General features: G+C 40.4%; 1 protein-coding gene across 3 annotated transcripts in view; it reads left to right on the forward strand.

The window, feature by feature from the left end:
• Positions 1-27359, forward strand: part of LOC121931238 (broad substrate specificity ATP-binding cassette transporter ABCG2-like) — a 57694-nt gene that overhangs the window by 25506 nt on the left and 4829 nt on the right. For all 3 annotated transcript variants that reach the window (XR_006104100.1, XM_042468741.1, XM_042468740.1), the window contains exons 4-14: positions 1056-1170; positions 1638-1790; positions 3587-3744; positions 8296-8447; positions 9802-9906; positions 10834-11078; positions 16984-17066; positions 19910-19999; positions 20707-20831; positions 23556-23710; positions 24744-24833. Coding sequence is in view for 2 of the 3 variants with exons in the window: in XM_042468741.1 (XP_042324675.1) it covers positions 1056-1170; positions 1638-1790; positions 3587-3744; positions 8296-8447; positions 9802-9906; positions 10834-11078; positions 16984-17066; positions 19910-19999; positions 20707-20831; positions 23556-23710; positions 24744-24833 (1471 nt within the window). In the remaining variant the exon portion in view is untranslated. The remainder of the gene's footprint in view (positions 1-1055; positions 1171-1637; positions 1791-3586; positions 3745-8295; positions 8448-9801; positions 9907-10833; positions 11079-16983; positions 17067-19909; positions 20000-20706; positions 20832-23555; positions 23711-24743; positions 24834-27359) is intronic.

Genomic DNA, 27359 nt, shown 5'->3' on the forward strand with positions numbered 1-27359 from the left:
TGCCCAAGAAAGTATTTGTCCAGGTCCAAACAGTGTTGTCACAATGTTTGCCTATTCCTACAATTCTGGTATAATGTTGTGGATGCTGCTTAATGGTGGCCAGCTATTGAAATGTTCATTGTTATGGTCTTGACTGATGTTCCAAGGGGGGGCTGATACAGACTTATTTGCATATTGTCTACCATTGTGCAGCTCTGCTCTACATTAAAAGGTGGAGAAGTACCTTTGATTTGTTGGTTCCTCACTCCAGTCCAGCACAGTTATCCTGAGTGTTTCCAATTCCAAACAAAGCTTTTAGTGAATGATTGAACTCCATTCAAACACAGAATTTTACAGAGGAGTCTAGACAAGGTGGTCTCTCATTTGTAACAGTTCATGTGCAGGTTTATTGTATGAACAGCAGACTAGAAAAAACCTGAGCAACTTTAGAGTGTGCAAGATTGGCAAATGGTTATCTAACAATTTCTCTCTGTGTAATAATCTTGCCAAAATTGCTGTTATTTGCATTTCAAAAGAATAATCCATTGGGCCTATGGAAGCTTCCCTTGGAAAGCAAATAGTTGCTCCAGAGACATGATTTTTGGCAAGATCACAGTCATGTGTATGTGTGTGTGTGTGCATGCTATGTATGTACCTTTAAGTCATGTGCCGACTTAAGGAGATCCTATGAATTTATAGGATTTTCTTAGGCAAGGAATATTCAGAGGTGACTTTGCCAGTTCCTTCCTTTGAAATACAGCCTACAGAATCTGGTATTCATTGGTGGTCTCCCATCTAATAACTAACCAGTGATTACCTTGTTTAGCTTCCAAGATCAGACACGATCTGGTGCTGTTAGGCTATTTAGGATCATTACAGAAGTTGTTAAAATCCTCCTCCTTAGTTTGCATGCTTCCAAGATTGCCCATGTTTCTTCATGACTCCTGTTTACATAACAAAAAGCAGTAATTGCAGAGTAATTGCAGTCACTGCCATTTCTAGTTAGGACATCAGTGGGTTTTATATAGTGGAAGGGGAGTCACATGTGACACAGCCTTGATTTTTCTCTCTCTTAGACTTCTGGATATTTTAGCTGCAAGGAAAGATCCTCATGGCTTGAGTGGAGATGTTCTCATTAACGGTGCTCCTCAACCTGCCAATTTCAAGTGCATGTCTGGATATGTAGTACAGGTAAATGCTTATCTCTGATTTTATTATTTTATCATTTACCCAAGCCACTGATATATCTGAAATGGCTAGTGTAATGTGTAGCCTAGTTTCCTTTAACCATATGATGGGCTTGAACAGACAGCCCAAAATAAAGCTGCTTCGGGTCAGTTTGGAGGTATGCTGTTTAAATGACACACGCACCTTAAGAGGCCAGAAGCTGCACCAAAGCCGTGCTCCAGTCTTTAGGACTGGAGCGTGGCTTTGGCGTGGCTTTCGGACTCTTAGGGTGCATGCATCATTTAAACAGCATACCTCCAAAGTGACCTGAAGCAGCGATGTGTGCGTTTGGAGCTAAGTGCTCCATTACACTTTTTTTTTTTTGGCATTGCAGAGTACAGAGAAATTAATGCTTATGTGAAGGTCCATTTTTGTACTGCAGGGAGATATGTGCCTAGAAATGGTGCAAATGTTTTCTTTGTTTTTTTCAGGACGATGTGGTGATGGGGACCTTGACTGTGAGAGAGAACCTTCAATTTTCTGCAGCCCTCCGACTACCAAAGACTTTGAGGCAGCGAGAAAAGAATGAAAGGATAGACCAGATCCTCAATGACCTGGGCTTGACCAAAGTGGCAGATTCAAAGGTAATGAATGGTTTACTACAGAACTTGACACAATTCCATTTTTGGGTTACAACGTTTTGGCAGGAGATTCACAGGGGAACCTGTGAATTATATTCCAAGAAACATACTTATCCCAAGTATAACTTTATATGCCCACTATTGGCCATATTGTAATAAGTTCGTTCTTACATTGGTTTACTTCCAGATGGCTAGGTCTTTTTTGCTTAGAGCTGGATGAACTAAGTCATCTTTAATATGTTTAGAGTACTAGATTCAGTTTACAATCATAAAAATAATACAATGCAATTAAAATACACAATAAAACAATATATAGCAGGGTCGATAATGATCCCAGTGTAATAAATTGTAGACAAATATCATGCCTTCTCCTGCTTAAAAGTCATTGGTAAGTGAAAATTTTTTCACCTGCTGCCAGTATCAAACATTGCCCATGTTTCTGGTAGATATAGATTTTTTCCTTTTAATTATTCACTCCCTGCACTTCCTTCTTTTCGTCCTTCTCTGTTCATTTTATGCTGTACCTTTTACCACAAGTGCTTAGGGCAACCAACAATCTAAAGTACTTCATTACAAATATCCAAAACCTCACAATAAACAGAATATAGTCTATTAAAAGTATCAAATTATGCATGTACACAAACACACTAAACAAACAAATAGCAGTAAAGGACAGATCAAATATTGCTTCATTCTCCCAAAGCTTGTACAAATATTTTTGGTTTTATCTGGGGTCGGAAAGGCAACATTCTGTGGGTGCGGGAACAGTTGGATTTCTTAATGGAAAGGAGTTCCATAAGAGAGCTAATTTTTTTTATTCTTCTGCAGAATAACTATTCATCAGATACATACCCTTGGCCCTTGTAGTTAGTTGTTGTTGTTGTTGTTGTTTTTGTCATGGTTCTATAGACTTTATGTGTTTTATTGTAAAAATTCAATGAAAATTGTAATTAGAAAAAAGCAAGTTGTCATATAGTCCACATATTCTAGGCCACAAGTACTCCCTTTTGTCTTATCTTAAATCCTGGACAGGGTGGTAATATAGAAGATGGTCCCTTAACTACAGGATACTGAATCATTTCGGTGTTTCTACACTAATACTTAAGCCTTAGCACTGTAAACAGTCCTTCAGGCTGGGGCTAATTCAAAAAGAAAATCAATGGCTCTGTGTGCAGCTTTGTTTGCTTTGAACTGAAAGCTCATACAAAAGCATCATTTAGTATGACAAGAATAAGCTACAGAAAATCTTAATCTCCTACAGCACAGTTTTAAGGAAGAGTTGGATGCTTTTAATTTCTGTTACCCACAGTTAGATGTGTCACCTGAAGTTGGCATATTATGGTAATCTTTAATTATAGTTTGTTTGAAGTAAGCCAGATTCAATGGTACTACTTTCTTTAAACTAGCCATGGTTACTATCAACCACAGATTATGGTTCAGAAAACATAACAAACGATTGTTAATTGAGAGAAGGAATGTATGAACCGAATACTCACTGTAGCCCATTCTCATCTCACTAAACTTTATGTGATGTTTGAACATAGCCAATCAATTTTGTATAAATTATTTTGTTTAAATTTTTATTATATAACTTGTATTATTGCATAAATTATTATTAGGAAACCTTATTAAATTTGTGTAAATTATTGCTTATAAATCAAGAAGTTTCCTTTTCAGATTTAGAAATGAATCTTCTACTGTTGAGTGTATAATCAACATTTCTATATGAAACCTGTCTATCTGAAAGAGTTTTCACAAAGCAGTCAGATGATGCCTTGAAAATCTTTGTTTTGCATTAGGTTGGAACCCAGTTCATTCGTGGCGTGTCAGGAGGAGAAAGGAAAAGAACTAATATTGGAATGGAGCTCATAACTGACCCTGCAGTCTTGTTCTTAGATGAGCCAACCACTGGATTGGATGCCAGCACAGCCAATGCAGTACTCTTGCTCCTGAAAAAGTAATTGCTTTGGCAAGATGATGTAATTTTTAATTGTGTATGTAGGGTACAGCAATTTCCTCAATTTGAATTAAAGGACGTAAGATGCTAAATTGGACTGGTGTGAGTTAGTCAAAGAGTGTGACTTGGAAAGTTTTTGAATTGGACTACAGAGATTTGAGTCCAAAGCTCTCTCCAGCAATTTTAAACATGCATTTAAAATAATTTGTATGCCTCTGTGCATAACTAATACCATAGCATTTTGACATGCAACAATTTAACATGCAACAATACAACATTGGTTGATTAAAACCTGATTAAAAAGAGGGGGAAAGCCACACATGTGCAGTAAAATAGCTACCAAATGTGGGATTTTGCAGTAAAAAATGTTTTTTACCTGTCTGTAGAAAGAAAGCAGTAAAGAGATAATAAGAACTTGTCTCGTAAAGAAGATCCATACTAGTGCTAAAGAGAAGGCCAATGGAATCTGTAGTAGGAGTCACAAGAGAATTTAAGTGCCAGAGGAGCTACTCTAGGAAAAGATATTTCCCGGGATAATCAGGAACAAGATTGTACAGGCTTGTGGGTTAATTTGGGGTATGTCAGTCATGCTTCCCCAGATTATTTTACTGTATAAGCGTGTTCTGACTTGGAAAAAGTTCATGTATGCTTCCCAGAGCTTCTTAGAGTAAAACGTGAGATACAACTGCAGTAAGTAAACAAAATTTTAGGAAATAGGCCAACTCTCTCTCTGTCATTCTGTCTGTGGATATATATCTAGCTTGTAGCATTATTCATAGCTATCAGTATATCTGTGGCTACCTTTACTATTCTAGGAACACTAGCAGCTCCTGGTTTGTAAATCTAATTATACTTTAATGAGACACAATACTTTTCAATCTCACAATCTGCCTCTGGCAAACTGACAACTTGATAAACAATAGAGACTGCATAGTTACTAAAAAGGTGGACTTGGCTCTGCCAGCATCTCTGTAGAACAACTTAACTACTACAGAAACAATGTCTGATACAAAATGTAGGGCAGTAGCCAACATTGTCGCTTTTTGCCTGATAAAGAAGCCAGTGGAGCTTCAAAAGCTTGCATGATGTGTTTTGTGCATTAACCAATAAAGGTATTGCTGGATTTTGTGGATTTTGTATTTTGTTGTATTTTGCTGCATGGCCAATATGGTTAGCTTTCTGGAAATTATCGTATGGGGAAAAAAACTGGGAGTAAAAGACACACTCGTGGCAAAGTTGCACGATTGAGCTGAAGATTTTCAGACAGAATGGGCTTATCCAGGACTTAACCCAGGAATGCTCCAGCAACAAACCATTCATGGGGAAGTTGCAGGAATGGTTTGTTGCTGGAGCATACCTGGATCTTCATGGGTTAAGAATAAGCATGATGTTGTTCAAAAATCTTCAGCGTGATCGCATGACTTTGTTGGGACTCCGAGAGAATGCCTTTTTCTTTCCCGATTTCCCCCCATCTGACAATCTCCTCTGCTTCCTTTTATTGCCCCTGTTGGATTCTTTAGTGATGTTTAATTCACTCCTTCCCACAAACGGTGTGAATTTGTGGACAGCCTATAAAATGCTCATTTTTCTGTAGGTCTGCAATGTTCCATTAATTTACAGGTGTACAGCTGAGCAGACGCTACAGATGTCCAGGAAGTACTAGCAACCAAACAATAATAAATAACAACAAATACCTAGTAATTTGTGTCAGCACAGGTATGAGTTGTCAAGATAGAACTACAAAAAAGAAACAACCTAGACTAAGCAAGAGTGTGAAGCCAACTTTTTAAACTGCTGGGACATCAATAGTGTGTCAGTGCCCGTTACAGAAGTTTTGTATTATTGTTATTTCTGTACATCTGTACTATTTTAATTGTTGGAAGCCGCTTTGATTGTTTCTTACAAATAAGTGGGATATAAATAAGTTTTATTTTTATTTTATTAAGTACTAGTATAATAATATTATATTATAAATTATAATATTATAAAGTAGTAATATAACATAATAATAAACCCTCTAATATATAAGACTACTGAATAACAGGAGATAGGTACACAGTGTCCAGAGTGGAAATTGTGTCGTGGGAATACTACTGGATTTTCAGTATTGCACTGAAACTTTACTGGAATTCACCAAAAGTTCTTTTTAATAATAATAATAATAATAATAATAATAATAATAATAATAATAATAATAATAATATTTATTTGTATACCGCCCTCTGGCAAACCAATCTGGGCGGTTAACAACAGTAAAATATAAAATATGACAATTAAAAACACTTTATCCCTCCCCCCCTTAAGACAGTATTAAACAGTATAACATATTAAAACACAATGTCAATGCATAAAAACAACAATTAAAAACTAAAAACCCTGATATCCCTCTGTTGATCCTCGACCATCACTAAGATGGGGTCACGGGAGGAATGAGGGAATCAGGAACCTGGGCCGGGATGGTTAATCTGGAAAGGCCTGCCGGAAGAGATCCGTCTTGACCGCTTTTTTAAAGCTGTCTAATGATGTTATCTGACGGATCTCATCTGGCAGGTCGTTCCAGAGTTTGGGGGTGACAGCAGAGAACGCCCTCTGGGAGGTCGCCGCAAGCCTAGATTTTAGAGGCTGTAGTAAGTTCCTCCCAGAGGACCGGTATCCTATTGGCAAAAATGCTGAAGCACGCAGATAAACAGCAGTGGCGTTAGTCTATGTCATAGTAGCAATTCATACTTGAAGGACTTATAGTAAACTATAGAGTCAAAAGTCATAGGTCACGAGCTACCCCAGGAATTTATAGTATCCATATCAACTTTATGACTTCCTCAGCTACCTTGAAATGAAAAGGCATTTTTACCATAATGAACATGAATAATATGGAAATAAATCATATTGAGGTTATATACTTGTAATATTACAATCAAATGCAGATAACAATGCCTGCACCAATGTAGCAGCATGCTCAAACCATTTGGAATGGTGTAACAACCTTCAAGAAGGAACTGTATAAATATACTACTTAACTAATGATCATAATAACTACCTGGTATAGCAGGGGAAAGGGCAATAGGAAAGGACTGCTTATAAGAAAAGTGAGACAAAGGTGCCTCAGCTGTGCTAACTATTTTGGGTTTTTTTCCTGTGTTTTGTGTGTGTCTGTGCGTGTGTTTGGGGTGGGGTTTTTTTGCATTGTATTTTATATTGTATATCTGAATAGCTATATATGATTTATTCTGCAGTTGAAAAGCACCATGTACATAGATGGTGCTATATAAATAAACAATAATAATAATAATAATAATAATAATAATAGATACGTCTAAAAAGAAAACAAAATAAAAGGAAGTGAAAATGCCTGCAAATGGTTTCTTTCTTTTGCAATATATAGGTTTCTGCATAGTCTTTTTTTAAAAAAACTGATTCTGTATTTGCACTGTACAAGTATTTCCATTTGATGTAGCTTTTTAGCTGTCATGGCTCCTTCCTAGGCAATCCTGGGATTTGTAATTTAGTGAGGTACTTAAAATCATCTGCTAGAGAACTCTACATGGGGCAACCCTTATACCAAACTCGGAAGCTACAAATGGTGCAGAACATGGCAGCTCGGCTGGTCACTGGCGCTCCCAGGGCCAGCCACATAACACCTGTGCTTAAAGATCTCCATTGGCTGCCCATTCGCTTCCGAGCTCAATATAAGGCGTTGGTTATTACCTATAAAGCCCTAAATGGCTTGGGCCCAGGATTTCTGAAGGACCGCCTCTCTCCGTACATTCCGCCTCGCACCCTCAGAACATCTGGGCAGCAACTCCTGAAGGTGCCTGGGGCCAGGTTAGCTTCTACTGTAAGAAGGACCTTTTCCATGGCTGCCCCAGCCCTTTGGAATACGCTGCCCATGGAACTCCGCTCATCTAATACCCTGGCCCAATTTAGGAAGGGTCTCAAAACCTTCCTATTCAATCAGGCATTCCCCGATTAAATATCCTGTGGGCCTCCCTCCTCTCTCGTGGCCGTGAGGTTGGGCTAAGGGGCTTTTTATTGTTTTTAAGATTTGTTGTATGTGTCTGTTTTTAACCTTGTATGTTATTTGCACACTGGTGCACCCTGTAAGCCGCCCTGATCGCTTGGAAGGGCGGGATACAAATAAAAATTTTTATTTTATTTTATTTAGTAAACCACAGAACAGAAGTCTTAAGCACCTCACCAAACTACACTTTTCAGGATTACTCACGGCAGAGACATGACAATTAAAGTGAAATCAAATTGCTCCGATTATGTTACATAAATTCTTGTTTTTGTGTGCCTTCAAGTCATTTCTGACTTATGGTGATCTTAAAGTGACCCTGTCACAGGGTTTATTTGGGCTAAGAGTGTATGAATTGTCCAAGGTCACCCAGTGGATTTCTAGGATTGAGTTAGGAATCGAACCCTGGTCTCCAGTGTCATAGCCCAACGCTTAAACCACTACACCATGCTATCTGTTGCATAGACACACATTAAACATATCAAAATCTATATCCAGTTGACACTTTTCTTCTTTTTTGACTGCTTTCTCTGCAGGATGGCAAGGCAGGGGAAAACAATAATCTTTTCCATCCATCAGCCTCGCTACTCCATCTTCAGACTATTTGATAAATTGACCTTATTGGCTGCAGGAAGAATGCTGTATCATGGACCTGCTCAAAATGCCATAGATTATTTCAAGTCCATTGGTAAGTTTTCACAAGGTTTTCTATCAAATACCATGGAAAACAAAAGACCAAATCATTAATGATTTGTGAATGGGTCTCCCAGTGTTGTTGTGCTTGTTATTTGCTGTGAGGTTTACTTTGACGTAGGACAACCCTATGAATGAGAGACCTGCTCAGATCTTGCAAACTCAGGACTATGGTTTTCTTGATCGAAATCCATCCATCTGTAATGTGGTCTTTCCCTTTTCCTGTTGACTTCTGCTTTCCCAGCGTTATTGTCTTTCCAATTGAAAAGAACTGTTAGCCCAGGGTGGTTGCATACAGGACTTTTATTGTGACTTTATGATTTCCACTTTGTGACCAATACTAATTTTGGGGAGAAGAATAATTTCAATTTAAGGAGTGGATGTAGAGTGTGTGTGTATGTACAGTATATGTCTTCCTTCACACACAAACACCATGACCCTGATCCAATTTCCACCTGCCCCTTTGGATGCTTGTAGAAGACGAAAAAGATGTTAGAAGATAATCTGTTCCCATATCTCCTGGATCATATTTAATTGGGACAACAGAAAGGAAGACATGCCTCAGGGTTCTTCAAGGTGGGGTTTTTATTCTGCATGTTCTCTTGATGGAAAACTAGAATTCAGGGTTGGTGGGGGAACCATATGTAACCTTCCTGTGTTTTTCTGCTACTTTCTTTCATCCTCCTGCCCCATTACCACAAAGCACAAAACCTATACCTGTGGTGGCAAACCTGTGGCACGCATGCACTGTCTGGCACATAAAGCCATCTCTGAGGGCATGCGGAGAGATGGGAGTGCAGTGGAAGAAGAGGAACAGGTGCACACCTGTTCCTCCTCTTCCCCTCCCTCCAGTGCCTTTAACTGTATCTGAGGAAATCCCACCCCTGGAAGTCCCCCTCTCTGGCACTGGGTGACATCCGGTGTAGGAACACCTTTCAAATAAACTTATTTCGGCATTCAGTCTCTAAATGGTTCGCCATCACTGATCTATACCAATCCTTTTGACTAGTAATGCTAAAGGCTATTGGTCTGGAAAGCATCTGGACTTGTAGTCTTTTCCCCCAGTTCCCTATACCCGATTTCAAAAACTCAGAGCTGGGAACAGTGGACACAATTAGAGTCAAGGTTGGATCCTTTTTTGATTTGAACTGTTTTTGTTTTCTGTTTTGGGTGGGTTTAAACCATGTTATTTTCTGTCTGCCTGCCTGCCTGTCTGTCTGCCAAGGGAATGGGGAAACAACTCGATAAGCTACTGTTAGAAGATATTTTAAAGATTCTTATCCCGAGTGTTTTGCAATAGATGTTCCACTGATTGTCAAATCACCTAGGATCCTTTTATTTCTTTGTAGGTTATGAATGTGAACCATACAACAATCCCACTGATTTCTTTCTGGATGTCATTAATGGAGACTCAACAGCTGTGACTTCGAACAAGACTGAGGAAATTGATATAGGTATGACAATTGTTTTTTAAAAAGGGGCAACTTTGGATCTGGAGGCCATTTTATTAGATGTGTCTGTTTCTGCAGTTCACTAGGATTTGCATCACCGGATTCAGTAAGTCATTGTGTCACCCCCTATTGATCTCCTCGCACCATACAAAATCTGTAGTAATATTTTTTGTATTAATGTTACTCATAACTCATAACTCCCATATATCACTGAATTGAATGGTAATAGTTGTGACACATGGTTAAAAAAAGATGGTAAGATGTGATGTTTTAAAAAAAAATTAAAAGGAATTTTAAAAAACAATTTAAAATTTAATTTTTTTTTAAACTGGGGCTTCTCTGTTATCCTCCTACTGAGCCTCACCTCACTCACATAATCTTTTCAGCATTTTAAATGGATGCAGGCAAACAATAGATTTTGTTTCTGCTGAAAGACAAATCTTTGTCACCTCCTCGCTTTTCCTCAAAGCTCACTTTATTATTCTGACACAAATTTCACTTGAGAAAGATACAGATTATTACTGCCGGTCCTATTTTTGTTCTTAAGTATTCCTGGGCATAGATTGTCAGCTCATTTATTTATCTGTTTATATATTTTGCTTTTTTATTATTTATTTATTGCACTTAAATTTTCTTTTTTTAATTTTTGTTGTTGTTTAACTGTTGCTTATTTTTTGTCTCACTTTCCTAATTAAAAGATTCTCAGATTCTCTAAATAAGTTTATTTGGTCCTGCAGGTTTCTAATATGCTATCTAGTTGTGTTTTTTTTACATGGCTAGATATTCTTATTACTCCAGCTGTAGTTTTTTTCATTCAAACATAAAGAAATCAAATCAGAAGAGAAGAACAAAGCACTTGAGCATAACTTCTATTGGTCCAGAGGATGTTATTAAAAGTAGCCATTTTCCTGCTACCCTTTTTCTGTACAGACAACATTGATGAGCACATGGATCGTGATAAGACATTGGCAGAGAAATTAGCAGAGATGTATGCCAATTCTGATTACTACCAAGAAACCAAAGCCGAGCTGGAAAAGCTATCTTTCTCACCTAAGAAAAGAGAGACCACTTTCCAACAGATCACTTATTCCACATCTTTCTGCCACCAGCTCAAGTGGGTCTCAAAACGGACATTCAAAAATTTGCTAGGCAACCCGCAAGCCTCTATAGCACAGGTAAACCTACTCATTTCAATATGTCTTACATGTTTTTGATCCTGGTCCTTCAACACTTCAACACTTACACCCACTTGCAAAGCTAGTGAGGCATTGCTTGGTTCATCCCAGAAACAGCTGTAAGTCAACCTTTCCTAACCTGATACCTTCCACATGTGTTTGCATAAATCTTCCCTCACCTGCAGCCAGTATGGTTAGGAAGAGCTGACTTTAGGTTTGAATATTTCCAAATCAGAGCTAGCATGATGTAGTTTTTTGGGCATTGGACTATGACTCTGGAGACCCGGGTTCAAATCACTGCTCAGCCATGTAAACCCACTAGGAGATTTTAAGCAAATAACACTCTCTCAGCCTCAGAGGATGGCAATAGCAAATCTCCTGTAAACAAAACTTGTCAAGAAAACTCTGTGATAGGGGTTGCCATAAGTCAGAAATGACTTGAAGGCAAACAACACACACAAATACATTTCCAAGTGATTGATTGTTTTACTGGAGGGGAGAAGTATGCACTGGATACTTACAATCCAATGTTCAAATCTCCTAGAAAATGTAACTGGAAATCATGTTCATGCCCCATTTTTTTCATTTGGGGTTGGTTGTTGTTGTGTGCCTTGAAGGCGTTTCCAACATATGGCAACCCTATCACAGGTTTTTCTTGGCTGTTGCATAATTATGAGGGCTCCTTCCTGGATGATGTTCATGTGATCATTAATTCCTCTTCTCTCTTTGCCTTTATTCTTTGAAATAAGCAGAAGTATCACAACCTTCAAATCCTTCCTGCTTTATCATTCCCTCTGAGACCATGGTCATATATACTAGCACACTATCATATGTTAAAAACAACAACAACAACATCTCTAACTTCTGCTGAATTATTATTATTATTATTAAACTTTATTTCTAAAGCGCTGTAATTATACACAGCGCTGTACAAAGTGAATCTCAGGGCAGCATCTCCCATTAACTGGTTCTTATCAATTGAGCCATAGAGTACATTTGCTAAAAGCAGCACTGCAAGTTTGGCAGAAAATTACATTTAGGAACTCAGATGCCCACTGGCTTTTGTGACAGACATTATTTGAAGCGGAGAAGTGGTAATGGTGAGAGGATAGTGTTCAACTATTACCCCTCACAGAGCTTTCTTCATTGCATTTCCTGACCACCGACAAACAGGTCACATGGTGAAGTGGTTTGAGTGTTTGACTATGACTTTGGAGATCAGAGTTCCAATCCTTGCTCAGCCATAGAAACCCACTGGGTGACCTTGGGCATTTCACACACACTCAGCCTCAGTGGAAGGCAACGCCCCTCTGAACAAGTTGTGCCAAGAAAACCTCTTGATAGGGCCACTTTGGGGTTGCCATGAATAAAAAATGACTTGAAGGCACAGAATAATAGCAACAAACGTGCATCTTAGAACTCTAATGGGGAAAATTATTGGGAGCAGGGAAATGGAGAGGAGAAATAATAGGCAGGCAAAACATTAAGCTGACCCATGCTGTTACTTAAACAAAAGGTTCAGCATATCCTCCGGCACTTTGGAGATAAAAAGCAGGGCACAGGTGGCCAAACAACATCAAAATGTGGTCAAGATGGCAAATGTTATTAATGAGGAAGAACACACAAGCTGGGAGAAGCTACAATAGTTTGCTTTTGCCTGAGCCTTCCCCACCTGCTCTCCTCCAGTGGCATCATTGGGGGAGTGCAGGAGGGTATAGCTTGCATTGGGTGACAATCCAGAAGAGGGGTGACATTTGGTTGGACCCTCCCAGCTTGCTGTGATAGCAGAGGCCTCCACACAAGGAGACCAGCCCTGCCAAATTGGGTCAGTTAAGGGATATGGTTCACAAGATGTCCGGGCCTGTTTGTCTTTTCAGAGTGCGGCTTCATAAAAAGCCATTATTAGTTCTCTTTTTTTCCTTCTTAAACCTTTGCTTTTGACAAGGCAGAAATCTCACAATCCCTGAGCCTTAGCCTTTGATTCTCTGTGTATGTTGATATTATGGAGATCCTTCTTAATTGCTTTGTAAAAGCTTGACCTTGTGACAAGAATTATGCCCTTTTAGAGCCTTATAATCTTTCAGGGTTAAGAGTCCTGACTCCCACACTCACTCCACCATGCCTTCACCATCGTTTTGATCTCTCTATCCTCATTAGGAATGGATTTGAAATGCAGTCTTTAAATGCTCCAGAGTCTGCTGAGCCCTCTTGGCTAAGCTGCTCAAATTGGTCTTGCTATGATCCTTGTTTTCCACCGCAATTGGCTTAGCAGTTGGATTATCCCTGACATTTGGTCCTTTAGGCAGGTTCTTAGTGCTCTGGTACCATGGTTGGAGGGCTCTTAGGGGCTAAGGTTCATGCTCTGCTTCTTCTTGTTTTTTTAAAATGAACTAAATTGCCTGGTATCATCATCTTAGCTGAAATTTTAGTGATCTTTACTTAACTTTTTGATGTGTAGTTCTCTTAATTACTCTGCCGAGGCTGGTCCAAGACATACATACATACATGTTGCCCTAACATGGAGTCCCAATACTTCTTCCCCTCCTCTTTCACAGTCAAGCCCAACATTTTAAAAAATTTACCTGATATTAGTACAGTCAGCTCTCCATATCCACAGATTTTTTATTCATTGATTCAAGCATCCACAGTTTGAAAATATGTTAAAATATATTAATTCCCAAAAGCAAACCTTGATTTTGCCATTTTATAGAAGAGATACAATCTTACTGGGCCATTGTATTTAATGAGATTTGAGTATCCACAGATTTTGGTATTCATGGGGGATCCAGGAACCAAACCCCAATGGATACCAAGGACCCACTGTATCTGCCCCCTTCTATCTGCTGTCCCCTCTCCATGGTGCTACCTTATTGCATGTTAGAGCCCTTTGACTCAGAGCTTGCAAATGTTACTGTTGGGCTGTAGCTCCCAGTATCCTATAGTCAACATGACCACAGAAGACTTTGACAGAAAATTTGAAGCATATCTGACCAATCATGGGCTAGAGCCTACTCGAAGACCTACTCCATGGCAATGTGGGCAGCAGAAAAGTCTTTTTTCTTTCCTGCTATTGCATCTTCAAAGAGTTGTCCAGCAGACCTATTCGGAGTCATTTTTTGGCTTGTTTATTAACTGCCTTTGAGTTGATCCCAACTCACTGTGACCCTATGGATGAGACATCTCTAAGACCCCCATATAATCCTTCCCATATACTCCGTTCCTCCGGGAAAAATTTCTTACAACCAAGAAGAACCAGACTGGCGGTGACCTCCCGGAGATCCTCTTCTGCCATTGCCCCAAAAACTTGGAATGACCTGCTGGAAGAGATTCGCCAACTATCCTCATTGGAGGCTTTCAAAAGGGCGACAAAGACCCTTCTTTTCCAACAGGCCTTTCCAGATTGATCATGTCCAGAACCGAGTGAATCCACCCTCCTCACCACTTTCTCACTCACAGATTGTGCAGTAATTTTGCGTCCGTGGTCCCTGTTATACTGGATCACTTTGAGTTTGTTAGTACCGATGAAGTGGACAAGATCCTCCGAAGTGTTAGGAGGACGACCTGCTCCCTTGATCCCTGTCCCTCATGGCTGACAGCTCAGGGGGGAGATGTGGTGCGACTTATGTTACACCGCATAATCAACACATCTCTAAGTGAGGGTCAGTTTCCATCTAAATTAAAATTAGCAGTGGTTAAACCCCTGCTAAAGAAGCCCTCCTTAGACCCCCTGCTTCATAATAACTACAGGCCCATGTCGCTGCTGCCTTTTTTTGGGGAAGGTGATCGAGAGAGCAGTCACCTTCCAGCTTCAGTCGATCTTGGATGACACCGATTTTCTGGACCCATTTCAAACCGGCTTCCAGGCGGGCTATGGAGTTGAGACTGCCATGGTCGCCTTAGTTGATGATCTCCGTCTGGGCATGGATAGGGGGAGCGTGTCCCTGTTAGTGCTCTTGGACATCTCAGCGGCCTTCGATACCATCGACCATGGTATCCTTCTGGGACGCCTGAGGGAGTTGGGAATTGGGGGCACTGCTTTGCAGTGGTTCCGTTCCTACCTATCGGCAGATCCAGATGGTGGAGTGGGGGACTGTCGCTCCGATAGGAGGGCCCTGACATCGGTGTCCCTCCGGGAGCGATTTTGTCCCCATGCTATTTAACATTACATGAAGCCGCTGGGAGAGATCACCGGAGACATGGGGGCTCGGTGTTATCAGTACGCTGATGACCCCAGATAATTATCTCTATGTCTCCATGATGCGTAACTAAGGATGGCATCTCTCCTCTAGATGCCTGCTTGGCGTTTGGTATGGGCTGGATGAGGGAGAACACTCAGTGTGAATCCAGGGAAAACGGAAGTACTGGTGATAGGTTCCCCGGTTTCGGGTGGTGAGATCTTTTACCCAGTCCTGAATGAGGTCACGCTCCCCCTGAAGGATCGGTGCGCACTTGGGAGTACTCCTTGATTCGTCGCTCCAGCTAACTTCTCAGGTGGATGCGACGGTCAGGAGTGCTTGTTATCAGCTACGGCTGATACGCCAGCTGCGTCCCTACCTGGACCGTAAGGACCTTGAATCTGTTGTACATGCTTTGGTAACCTCTCGATTGGATTTCTGCAATGCGCTCTACATGGGGCAACCCTTGTACCAAACCCGGAAGCTGCATTGGTGCAGACATGGCAGCTAGAATGGTCGCTGGTAGTTCCAGGTCGGACCATTAACACCTATTTTAAAAGACCTTCACTGGCTGCCTTTCGCTTCCGGCTCAATACAAGGTGTTGGTTTTGACCTATAAAGCCCTAAATGGCTTGGGCCCAGGGTACTTGGAGGACCGCCTCTCCCCATATAATCCACCTCGCACATCAGAATTTCGGACTAATGTTGGAGGTCTAGGCTAACTTATAGGACCTCACAGAGGGCTTTTGCTATTGCTGCCCTTCACTCTGGAATAAGCTCCCTGCAGAGCTTCGCTCCGCCGCCTCATTAGCTGTCTTTAAGAAACAGCTGAAACATATCTATTCCGGCTGGCCTTCCCACCTTAGATTGTTTGTTTATTTTCCTGCCCTCTTTTTTCCTTTTCGACCCCGGACCGATGTAAATTTTTTCTCTTTTTCCTTGCCCTTGACATGTGTATTTATTGTTTTCCTGTCCCTGTTTCTGTAGCATGTTTTTAACTGTCATATTGTATTTTTATCCTGTACTGGAATGTTTTAAAAAATTTGTAAGCCGCCCTGATCATATCTATGGAAGGGCGGGTAGAATAAAAGTATTATATTTATTATTATTATTATTATTATTTATTATTATTATTATTTATTATTATTATTATATTATATATATTTTAACTATGTTTTATTGTTTAATTTTAAACTGGGATGGAGGGTTAGGCTAGGGTTTTGTGGGTTTATTGTTTTTTCATTGTGTATTGTATAATCATGTTGTTACCCACCTCGATCCCCAAAATGGAAGAGGCGGGATATAAATAAATTTTCATTCATTTCATTCAAGATACCTATCCTACACTGCTCTGCTTAGATCTTGGAGATTCAGGGCTGTGACCTCCCTGACTGAGTCTATCCATCTGGTGTGTGGTCTTGCTGTCTTTCTACTGACTTTTACCCTTCTTAGCATTCTTATCTTATCCAATGAGTCATGCTTTGTTATGATGTGCCCAAAGTACGACAGCCTCAATTTGATCATCTTGGCTTCCAGGGAGAGTTCAGGTTTGATCTGTTCACGGACCCATTTGTTTGTGACCCCATAAAAATCTTTGATTTTATGGGTACTGCATTATAAAAATGCCCTATATCAGTCCTATTAGGTGTCTCTGCAAAGTATTATTTCACAATGTGGTACCTGGCATCTAATGAACTCTGCATGTAAATCAATACCACTTTATATTTCAGTTGTGTGTTACTGTTTTCCTGGGACTGGTTGTAGGTGCCATATTCTTTGGTGCGAAAAATGACGCAAGTGGCATGCAGAACAGGTGAGTAATTTTCAGGCTGTTTGATGATAAAATGAATTTTATTTATATCTAGAAGAAAGTTGACCACTTTGAGGCTTGAAATACAATTCTATGATTTTAAAGCATTATCTTTGAAAATCATGGATGGCCTTTACAGTGGACCCTTGTTATACGCTGGGGTTTGGTTCCAAGATTCCCCGTGTATAACAAAATCTGTGTATGTTCAAGTTCCATTAAATAGAACGACAGAGCAAAATAGTGCCCCTTATAAAAAATGGAAAATCAAGCTTTGATATTTGAAATTTATACTTTTTTTTTAACAATTCAAATCGTGTATGCTTGAATCCGTGTATAAGAAGGGCCAACTGTACTTATACATCTCTTTCATTGGTTTGCTAGCTAGCCAGTGTAACTGCTGTGACCTCTGAAACCAGGTGATGTATATTAACTTCCCCAAATCCAATATGGTATAGAATTATAACTTGGCTCCAGTGATCTGCCAGTGTTTGCTTCTCTTCAACTTCTGGATTCCTGAAAGTTATTGTTTTGTTATGCCTGTTTTTATACTTGCTTATTCAGATCTGGCCCCATTGCCACTGAGAGTAGGGAAAAAAATCAAGGAAGGTGACTTATGTTGGATTGGACAATTGGGCATTTATGACAGCAATGAGCCTACTATATTCAACACTATACTGGCAGTAGCTATCTGCAGTGTATGAGACAGGACTCTTTTTTAGCTCTACTAGGGAGAGGTCAGTGATTGAACCTGCAAGTTTCCGAATTCAAAGTGTGTGTTGATCCACTCGGCTACAACTAGCCAAATTATATATAACTGCTTTATGCTGAATTAGGCTATTGGTCTATTTAATCAGTTACTGAATATTCTGACTGGCATTAACTCTGTAAGAACACTAGTGGAAACCTTTTCCCATCACAGCCTACCTAATCCTAATTTAACTGGAGATTCTGATGAGTGAATGTGATGACCTTCTGCATTAAAAAAATGTGTTCTTCCACTGAGCTATGGTCCCAGGTTAGATACTACCTAACAATTCATGAGTGAGAACCAGCATGTTGTAGTGGTTTTAGTCTTGGATTATGTTGAGATTAGGGCCCGATTCCCTGCATGGCCATGGAAACCCAGTGTGTTACCTTGGGTGAGTCTCAGCCCCAGAAAAGCCTGTGATAGGGTCATTTTAAGGTTGCTGTAAGATGAAAAGGACTTGAAGGCACACAACAACTACAACAATGTCCTGTCCTTGTTCTGGAGAAGCTGATACTATGAGATCCCAGACTACAGTTCAGTCCAGTAATCCAATCTACAAATATTAAAATACTGACTAGGACAAAAAATGCCGGTGTAGCTGTGCTGACAACAAAATAAAATCCAAAATACACATTGTGATTATACTTTTATTATGCTAGCCATCACTTCAGTGCTCAGCAATTTGTTATCACTGTCAATATTCTGTACAAACAGTTAAGAAAGAATCATAGGGACTGTGTGCCCTCACAAGTGTCACTGAGGCTGCAGATCATAAAACAAGTGAGTTAGGGCACTTTAATTTAAGCCCTTGGATTATGGGTTCCTTATTTCCAGTGGTCAGAGTAGAGGGACATACCATTTGTAGCCAAAACTGCAGTCTTCCATGCACAGTAAGGAGGTAGCCATGGGCTCTGAGCAGTGGTGAGATTCGTACAGCCCTCCAGAGGTTGTTGGACACCAGTTACTAGCACCCCAGACTGTGGAATCTTGAACAGAATCCTGTGTCTTTGTCTGATAAATGAAATTAATGGCCCCATTCCCACTTACCGGAAAATCTGTTTCTTGAGCCAATTCTTGAAACTGATTCAGAAAAAAAGGTGGTTCCCATTATGTTTGCACTAGTTTCAGGAATCGGTTCAGGAATCGGCAAGTGGGGGGGGGCAGCTTGTTGCCCATCCCATCACTGGCCTCTCCTGGCCCCAAAATCTCTGGCCCAGCCTCCTTACTGGTTTCTTTGGCCGCTGACCGGCTTCCCTGTGGCCTTTTTTAAAATTTCCCACGGCCGGAAGGCGGTCGCAGAGAAGCCGGGGGAAAGCTGGGAAGGAGGTCACAAGGCTTCCTGCTTCTCTGTGACTTCCTTCCAACCTTCCTGGCTGTGGGAAATTTTAAAAAAGGTGCAGGGAAGCCGGTCAGCGGCTAAAGAAGCTGGTAAGGAGGCTGGGCCAGGGACGTCAGGGCCATGAGAGGCCGGGCAATGCCAGCTGCCTCTCCGGGGCTGGGCTACCTGGTTCCCACTTGAGATGAATTGATTTATTTTAAATAAATCAATTCAGCCCAACAAAACACCCCATTTTGCCAACGTCTTTTTGACGTGGGTTAAATGGGCAAAAAGGGCAAAAAAGGAAAAAAAGCATGCCCCCCCTTTCTGAATCGATTTCTGAAATCGGATTCAGTGAGAACCATGCCCGTTTAACCTGGAACATGATCCAGGTTTAAATGTAGTGGGAACAAGGCCATTGTTAAGCAAATGGGTAGCACTCTACCCTCCTCTTGATCTGAGTGTCCTTTGAAAAGTCAGGTGTGCAAATCTGCCTCCTGCCCAACTTTGGCCAGCCTGCTGTGGAATGGTTATGCAACGTGCATGGACATGCACTACTGGAGAAGGAGCATAAGGAAGCTGCAGTGCAGACATATGTTGGAACTGGGATAAAGAAAGGATCAGGTAGTAGGGAAGACTAGATGAGGATATTGAAGGAAAAGTTAAGAACAGAGCTCAGGTAAAGTCAGGGAAGTGTGTTCTTTTGGATATGATCAGGGTGTTGCTTATTTTTCAAAGTTTGCTTTTGTGTAACTGGAGATGATCTGTATTTTTCCATAGAGTTGGTGCCATGTTCTTTATGACTACCAATCAATGCTTCAGCAGCATCTCTGCTATTGAACTGTTTATTGTGGAAAAGAAGATATTTATGTAAGTACAACACCACTGAGTAGATCATGCTGACTGCCAGTTAGCACCACTACTAGAGATGAGATTTCTTAGATTGTAATCCTAAAAATGTACTTTTTTATGATGATAAACAAGGCAAGAAGTTGTCTATGAAACAGCCACTGTGGTGTGATTTTGGGCGTGGTTGCAGCTGCAGATTTGAACTGATGAGATTAGCCATTTGAAATTTTAACCAATGATTAAAAACATTTCTTAAATGGGACAAGGATGAAACAACATGATGGGGCTGTGAAAGGAACCATAGTTCTGCAGAAATAATTTTAAAACTATGGATGGTGTGATGAAGTTTGTGACATATCAGTGGTCCCCTTTATATTACAAACATACTATTCCTTTGACTGATTGATTGTCATAGTTTCTGCCAAAAGATCCTGGGAATTGTAGATCAGTGGAGTGCAGAGAAGACTGTTGAAGACAATTGTCCTTCACTATTCCAGACAACTTCCAGGCTTCTCTACAAATACCTTTTAAGCCAGTTGGTGGGGATGTACCCAATGTCTGTTTCTTAGGCTGGATCTTTAAAAAATGATTTTACTTCTGGAGTAACATTTGTAAGAAAGCCTGTCCATATGTCGGCACTTTTGAAACTACAGATGTATTACTTGTTTCTGGGTGATGTTCTTTAATTACCTGATTTTATCTGGTTATATTTTGTCATTGCATTTTAGACATGAATATATCAGTGGATACTACAGAATTTCTGCATTTTACTTTGCAAAGCTAATGGCTGATTTATTACCCATGAGAACTTTACCAAGCATCATCTTCACATGCATTATTTATTTCATGATAGGCAAGTATACTTTGATACTCTGTACTGCATCTGAAGAAGTGAGTTTATAACCACAGTAATTTGTGCAAAAATAAAAAGCTACACTTTCTTTCTTTCTTTCTTTCTTTCTTTCTTTCTTTCTTCCCTTCCATTTCCTTCCACCCTTTTATACTTGTGCACATCAAAATCAATAACTTTGCTCCCCAGAAGTAGGGGATCATGAAGCACTGCCCTAAAAGGGGCTTGTGCACATCGAAGTCAATAACTTTGCTCCCTTTACAGCTCCTTCCAGCTCTAAGATTCTGTAATTCTATGATTCTATCACACCTCTGAGAATTTTGATGGGATCTGAAATGAACTGGGAAGTAAAAAGAGACAGAGTGAGGAGGGTTTGAGGTCTAGCAGAAGCAGCCTCAGAATGTGGCAGAGGATTTGTGTCGCCAAGGCAGGAAATGGAGGTACAAGCTGGGGGGGGCTATTGGCGGGAAAGGAGATGGAGAGGAGGAGGAGGACAAGGAGGATGCAGCATGGGGAGGCAGTAGTGGAGAACTGCACTGTGTGTAAATGCCCAGGTTAATACTGAATAGTTTAGTTGAAATCAGTGCTGAGGAGGGGTGCCAGATCCTCTGCTTGCTTGCTAGTCCATCCACTTGCTCTTCCTTTCCTTTCCTTTCCTTTCCTTTCTTTCCTTTCCTTTTCTTTTTTCTTTCTTGGGTGATTATCACACGAGACTTGGATGCAGCTATTTCTGATGGAATAGATGTGTGTTTAACCCTCAGTGATGGATCTTACTTTACTCCTCCTTGGTTGGGCCTTAGGCTGCCCATATGCAGCCCATGCTTGTCCCGTAACTTTTCAAGAATGGTATTTTCTCATTCTTGAAAAGCTACGGGATAAGCCCAGGTTGCATACAGGCCTGACCACAGGAGAGTAAAGTAATATCCATCACTGAGGGTTAAACGCACATCTATCCCATCAGGGATAGTCGTGTCCAGACCCTGTGAGATAACTTCCTTGGTCTCCTCCCCTTTTGATGAAGAAGGCAAAAAGGGGGATGGAAACATTTCTGATAGGAGACTGGACTGGTCCCAGATGGAAAGGAGGGGAGGAAGAGAAAGAGAGTGAGAGAGAGAGAAGGGCAAAGCCTGGCTGGTTGTCTGTCTGTCAGCTCTGCTGTTGCTCATCTACTCAGCCACCTCCTTTCTGCAGTGGTGTGGCCACTTGACAGGCAATGCAAAGGTCCAGCCAGCCAGCTCCTGTCCTGTCATGTAGCAGCTCCTCTGCTCCTGTGAGCAACTTTCAATCCTTTGTGGATCCCATATCCCAAGGGTCTGTGGACCACAGGTTAAGAACCACTGGACAGCCATGCCATCTTGTAGAATACTCTTTTCTGGTCTCCACACTTTCCTCCACTCCAAGACTGAGTTGGGATACTGTGGCTGGTGAACATCTTCAACGGTTTGTTTTGAAATTCTCCCCTCTTTGGGGATTTCCACCCTGTAAAGTTTTTGTACTTTAGAGTTATTCCAAGTCTGATAAAACCTATTTCTTTTGTGCGGATGGTATAATTTTGGCTACATAAAGATCCACGCTATGAGAACTGAGTTTGCTGCTAGTATATGTGATTGTCAGTAGAATGTTAGATCTGAGTAAAGTAAAATCAGGTGCTATGATTAGCTCTGCATTTAGAAGCAATGTCCCCTAAAGTGGTAAAACATATGATCCTCAGAACATGGACTTTGCTGACCTCTGCATTTTGCAAATTAGCTTGCTTTGTTTGGTGATTGATTACTGGAGGTAAACATAGGCTTCATTTGCAAGTCTGATTGCTGAGACACAAAGCCCTCAAGCAGTCGGTTTTGCTGGAGGGAAAACATGCTATCACATCTTAGTTAGAAGCTCAGTGTCTCATGTAATTTGATCCTGAATCTAGCAGACAATTTCCAATCATATCTCATTAATTGGAGGTGCCATAATTTGGCCCAGGTGACATCAGGAGTGGGACTTGCTTTTGCATGCTCCCTCCACTTCTCTTACATATGAGAAGAAGGGACTAAGGGCTCAGGATTTATTCAAAATCAGACATTTACATATATGAACTTCTTCCATGTTCATCAAGCAAGAGAAGGTGAAAAGGGAAGCAGCGGGACTGCATGAGATCCATTCCCATTTTTTCAAATTCCATTTGAGTCTTTGGTAGACTAAAAAATGAAGCATTAACAGCATTTTATGTTCTTGCAAAGCTACCATCTCTCAACTTTCATCATAAAATTAGAATGATAGTGAATCACCTCAGTTAGTTGTTCTTAGGACAAGTGTGGTTTTATAAAACAAGATTTATGAAAAATAAAAATGCATGTATGTAAATGAAAATAAAGTGTGTTTAATTGACTCAGTTCAGTTGTTAGTTTAATCTAGAGTAGGCCCCTGAATTAATGGGAACTTGGTAAGGTGACACTTATGTAAGTTCCATTGCTTGGATAGGTTTACTGTTATATGGACTAACAATTGATTTTGCTAGTATACAGTATGTTAACAGCCTAACCCATGATGTGGTCCAGTATTTGACAAAGAAGAAGCAAAGACTAACACTATCGTTTTTTGTGGGTTTTTCAGGCTAAGTGGCCATGTTCTATCTAGGACATGGCCCCATAGCCCGAAAAACCCACAAAAAAATATGGATACCGGCCATGAAAGCCTTCGATTTCACAAAGACTAACACTCTTCTTTTTTCTGTTTTCACAGGTTTTAAACGAACAGCAGCAGCCTTCTTTATAATGATGCTTACCTTGACGATGGTATCCTTCACAGCTACTTCAATGGCACTTGCTATTGCCACAGGACAAAGTGTGGTGTCTGTGGCCAATCTACTCATTACCATTGCCTTTGTTTTCATGATTGTGAGTATTTTTGCTTGCCATTCCATTAGGATTGGTTGGTGGTGGTGGTGAGGATCTTAGCATTTATGGCTTTTCTTGAGACAGGTGGAAAACTGAATTATGTGATTACTTGGATATGTAGCTTGCTGGCTGTGTACAGACCAGATGCCTACACATTTGAGGTACCATTCATGCAGGCACAAATGTCACTGCAAGGAAGACCTATCTCTGTTTTTCTACCAGATGGAAAGCTGTAGGCCATGGCAAGGAGAGCAGTGTAATATTTGTTATATGCAGTATCCATCAACACATCTAACATCATTTAGTAATGGGTTAGCCCATCAAGCTCTCATATTTTCAAATATTATTAACCAACTAGGGAGTGAACCATCATGTCCTAAAAACTTTCCATACTCCACACAGCAATGTTTGCAAATAATATCTTGTTTCACCTATATTTGGCAATAAAGTATATGCCACAGTCATGTTTTGATGGTTTTTCTGCGGTGATCAGGACTAGCAGCTCATTTTTTGTGTAAGTCAATTAGGCACATGGAAAACATATTTTGTGGCCAAATGTAATGTGGATGTAGCATGAGTTATTTATGTAACTCTTATATGAAAACAAACATGGTATATATTATTTTTCCAATGAGTGCAAAAAATGGTTGTTTTGGAAGTAGCATATCACATAAGACCAGCTCTGTTTTGTATCTTTGATATAAGGTATTTGTGTGTTAAAGAAAAAGGAATGAGGCAAGAATGGACACAATTCAAATAGTCCTTATTGATATTTCTCTGATTAATGCTCGGATGGTCAGCTACCTGATTCTGGAGCTGTGCATATCCTTTATGGGACATGGAGTAATTCTGAGTTAAAAAAAATAATATTACAGGGGAGGGAAGCTTTGGTGGGGGCACATGTGGCCCATAGGTCACACTTCCACACTTTGGTTTGATATCATTATAATAGGTATATAATAGGTATATAATTATAATAGGTATATAAACATTCTCTGTGAATGTAGATAACCAATGATGGTTTTATCTGCAGATTTTTTCCGGGTTGTTGGTAAATCTCACCACTATCATGAATTGGCTTTCGTGGCTCAAGTACTTCAGCATTCCTCGCTATGGCATGACAGTAAGTATAACACTATCTTGTACAGCATGATAAAATATTCAGAAAGAAACATGTTTGCTTATAATGGAGTATTGGCCTAAAGTTACTAATCAAACTGGCTCAAACCTTTAGAGTGTATTGGCCCCATAATTTCACTTGGTTTCACAGACCTTTACAAGCTTCAGCCTCATTGTTCTGAACTTAATTGTAACCTAACTTTTATCCTAAACATGCTTGAGATTTAAACTATGGTAAGTGGTGACTATACAATGTGTGAGTGATGTGACTGGACACAGGTGGGGCTAAGAAAAAGCACACATGTCAAGAAGGATGTAAAATCAAAGCAAAGAAAAGGGTGACTATGGCCCCATACAGACAGGCCAAAATAAAGCTGCTTCAGGTCACTTTGGAGGTATGCTGTTTCAATGGCCTGTTACAGACTGCCAAAATAAAGCTGCTTCGGGTCTCTTTGGAGGTATGCTATTTAAATGATGTATGCATCGTAAGAATCCGGAAGCTGCACCAAAGCTGCACTCCAGTGCTTAGGAATGGAGTGTGGCTTTGGCGTGACCTCCGGACTCTTAGGGCCCATGCATCATTTAAATAGCATACCTACAAAGAGACCTGAAGCAGCTGTATTTTGGCAGTCTGTAACAGGCCAATGATACATACGTACTAAGAGTCTGGAAGCTGCGCCAAAGCTGTGCTCTAGTCCTTAGGACTGGATCATGGCATGAACCATGAGAGAGGGTGGGCCAATGCCATCAGGCCTATCCTTAAGATACAGAGCCCTCCATCTGTCCATCTGCCTTGGTCCAGGCCTCAGAGGGAGAGAAGAATGCTGGACCTGATCCCCTTCCCCTCAACCATTCCCTTCTCCTTTTGTGTCGTGTCTTCTTAGATTGTAAGCATGAAGGCAGGGATTCGTCTAATTAAATGATTTTATGTACAGTGCTGTGTAAATTTACAGCGCTATATAAATAAAGCTTAATAATAATAATAATAATAATGCATCATTTAAACAGCATACCTCCAAAGTGACCCAAAGCAGCTTTATTTTGGCCTGTCTGTATGGGGCCTGAGGAACATTAGCAGTGATGACAGCTTTTAACTTTACTGTGATAATTTTTCTTGAATTTAACCCAGAAAAACTGACAAACATATACAAATGTCTTATTCACATCCTTCAAAGCCCAATTCCTTATCGCTGAAATCATCTTCTTTGAGTACAGTGGTGAACGGCAAGAGCTTAAACCATCCTAGGGAAATCTAAAAGAAGTACTGAGCCCCTTTACTCTCTTGGTGATCCTTTGAGGAAAGGGGCCAAAGAATCACTACTGCCATCATTTCCCCAGCCAGGGATTCAGGAGGGCCAGAAATGGCACTGCAGCAGAGAGTAGAGAGGATCAGTGTTTCTTTTGGGTTCTCCTGGGATGGACTAAGCTCTAGCCTTTAGTCACTCTACTCAGAGAGGAGGATGGTGTTTTTGAAAAGAGTTAAGATACAGTACTTACATTGACCCATGGATAAGTCAACCCAGTTTTTGGGGTCAATTTTTAACTGAAATGTCTAAAGTTGTACATGAGTATGTACAGCAAGTTTCCAAGACCTGATTAAAGCAATAGGACATTCAACAGTCAAGCATGACTTAAAACTGATATCTATGCAAGTTTACTCAGAAGTAAGTCTGTCTATGTTCAGTGAGAGAAAGTGTAGACACAGTGGTGGCTTTAGTCACAGACACCTGGTAGCCATAGTCATCAGGGCCCTCCTCCCTCTAGCCTGCCAGATGGTGTGGAGCTCCAGTGCCTATCGTCTGTGATTACTGACCATGCTGAATGGGTGATGGAATCCATCAACAGTTGGAAGTTCATACATTCCCTACTCAAAGTCTGCTGAGATATTCTTAGTTTTTGCTAACAAATTTGATAAATTTTCTGCAGTTCTTGCACTTGAAGCATAATCCTGAAGCATTAACAATGCTGGGAATAATAGTTGCCCTTAAAATTAAAACCTTTTAGAAACTGGGCGGGAATGCAACAAGAATTTTTGTATTGAATAACGTCACATCTACCTTTGTTCTGCACCACTCACAAAAAAGGTGCGATTTTTAAACAAAACATACCAAAAGCAAGAAGAGTTTTAAAAGAACACACATTACACAAGTGCTCATGGCGTTTCCTATTGTCTTAAGTGCTCTTTAAAATAGGTTTTTTCAACCTGGCTACACTCTTTGAGATGTATTGGATTACAAATTTTGTAACCCCAGCAAGTATGGCCACAGACTATGTTGGCTGGGAATGATGGGAAGTGTAGTTCAAGCCACTTGTGGGAGGCAGGCTGGGGAAGGCTGCCTTGAAACAGTTGAAGGATTACAAAGTGCTGAATGATAAGGACTTGAGGAAAGTTGTCCTGTGAACACCGTAGTCTAGGTGAAGACTGAAGCAGGGACAACACCACAGGGCTCATTCTCTAACCCACATTAGTTAGAAGAAGAGAGTGATAGGAAACTATTCTCTTGCCTTTCTATTTAGAAAAATTGAATTT

Source organism: Sceloporus undulatus, chromosome 5 (assembly GCF_019175285.1).
Source record: "Sceloporus undulatus isolate JIND9_A2432 ecotype Alabama chromosome 5, SceUnd_v1.1, whole genome shotgun sequence".
NCBI classification, from domain to species: Eukaryota; Metazoa; Chordata; class Lepidosauria; order Squamata; family Phrynosomatidae; genus Sceloporus; species Sceloporus undulatus.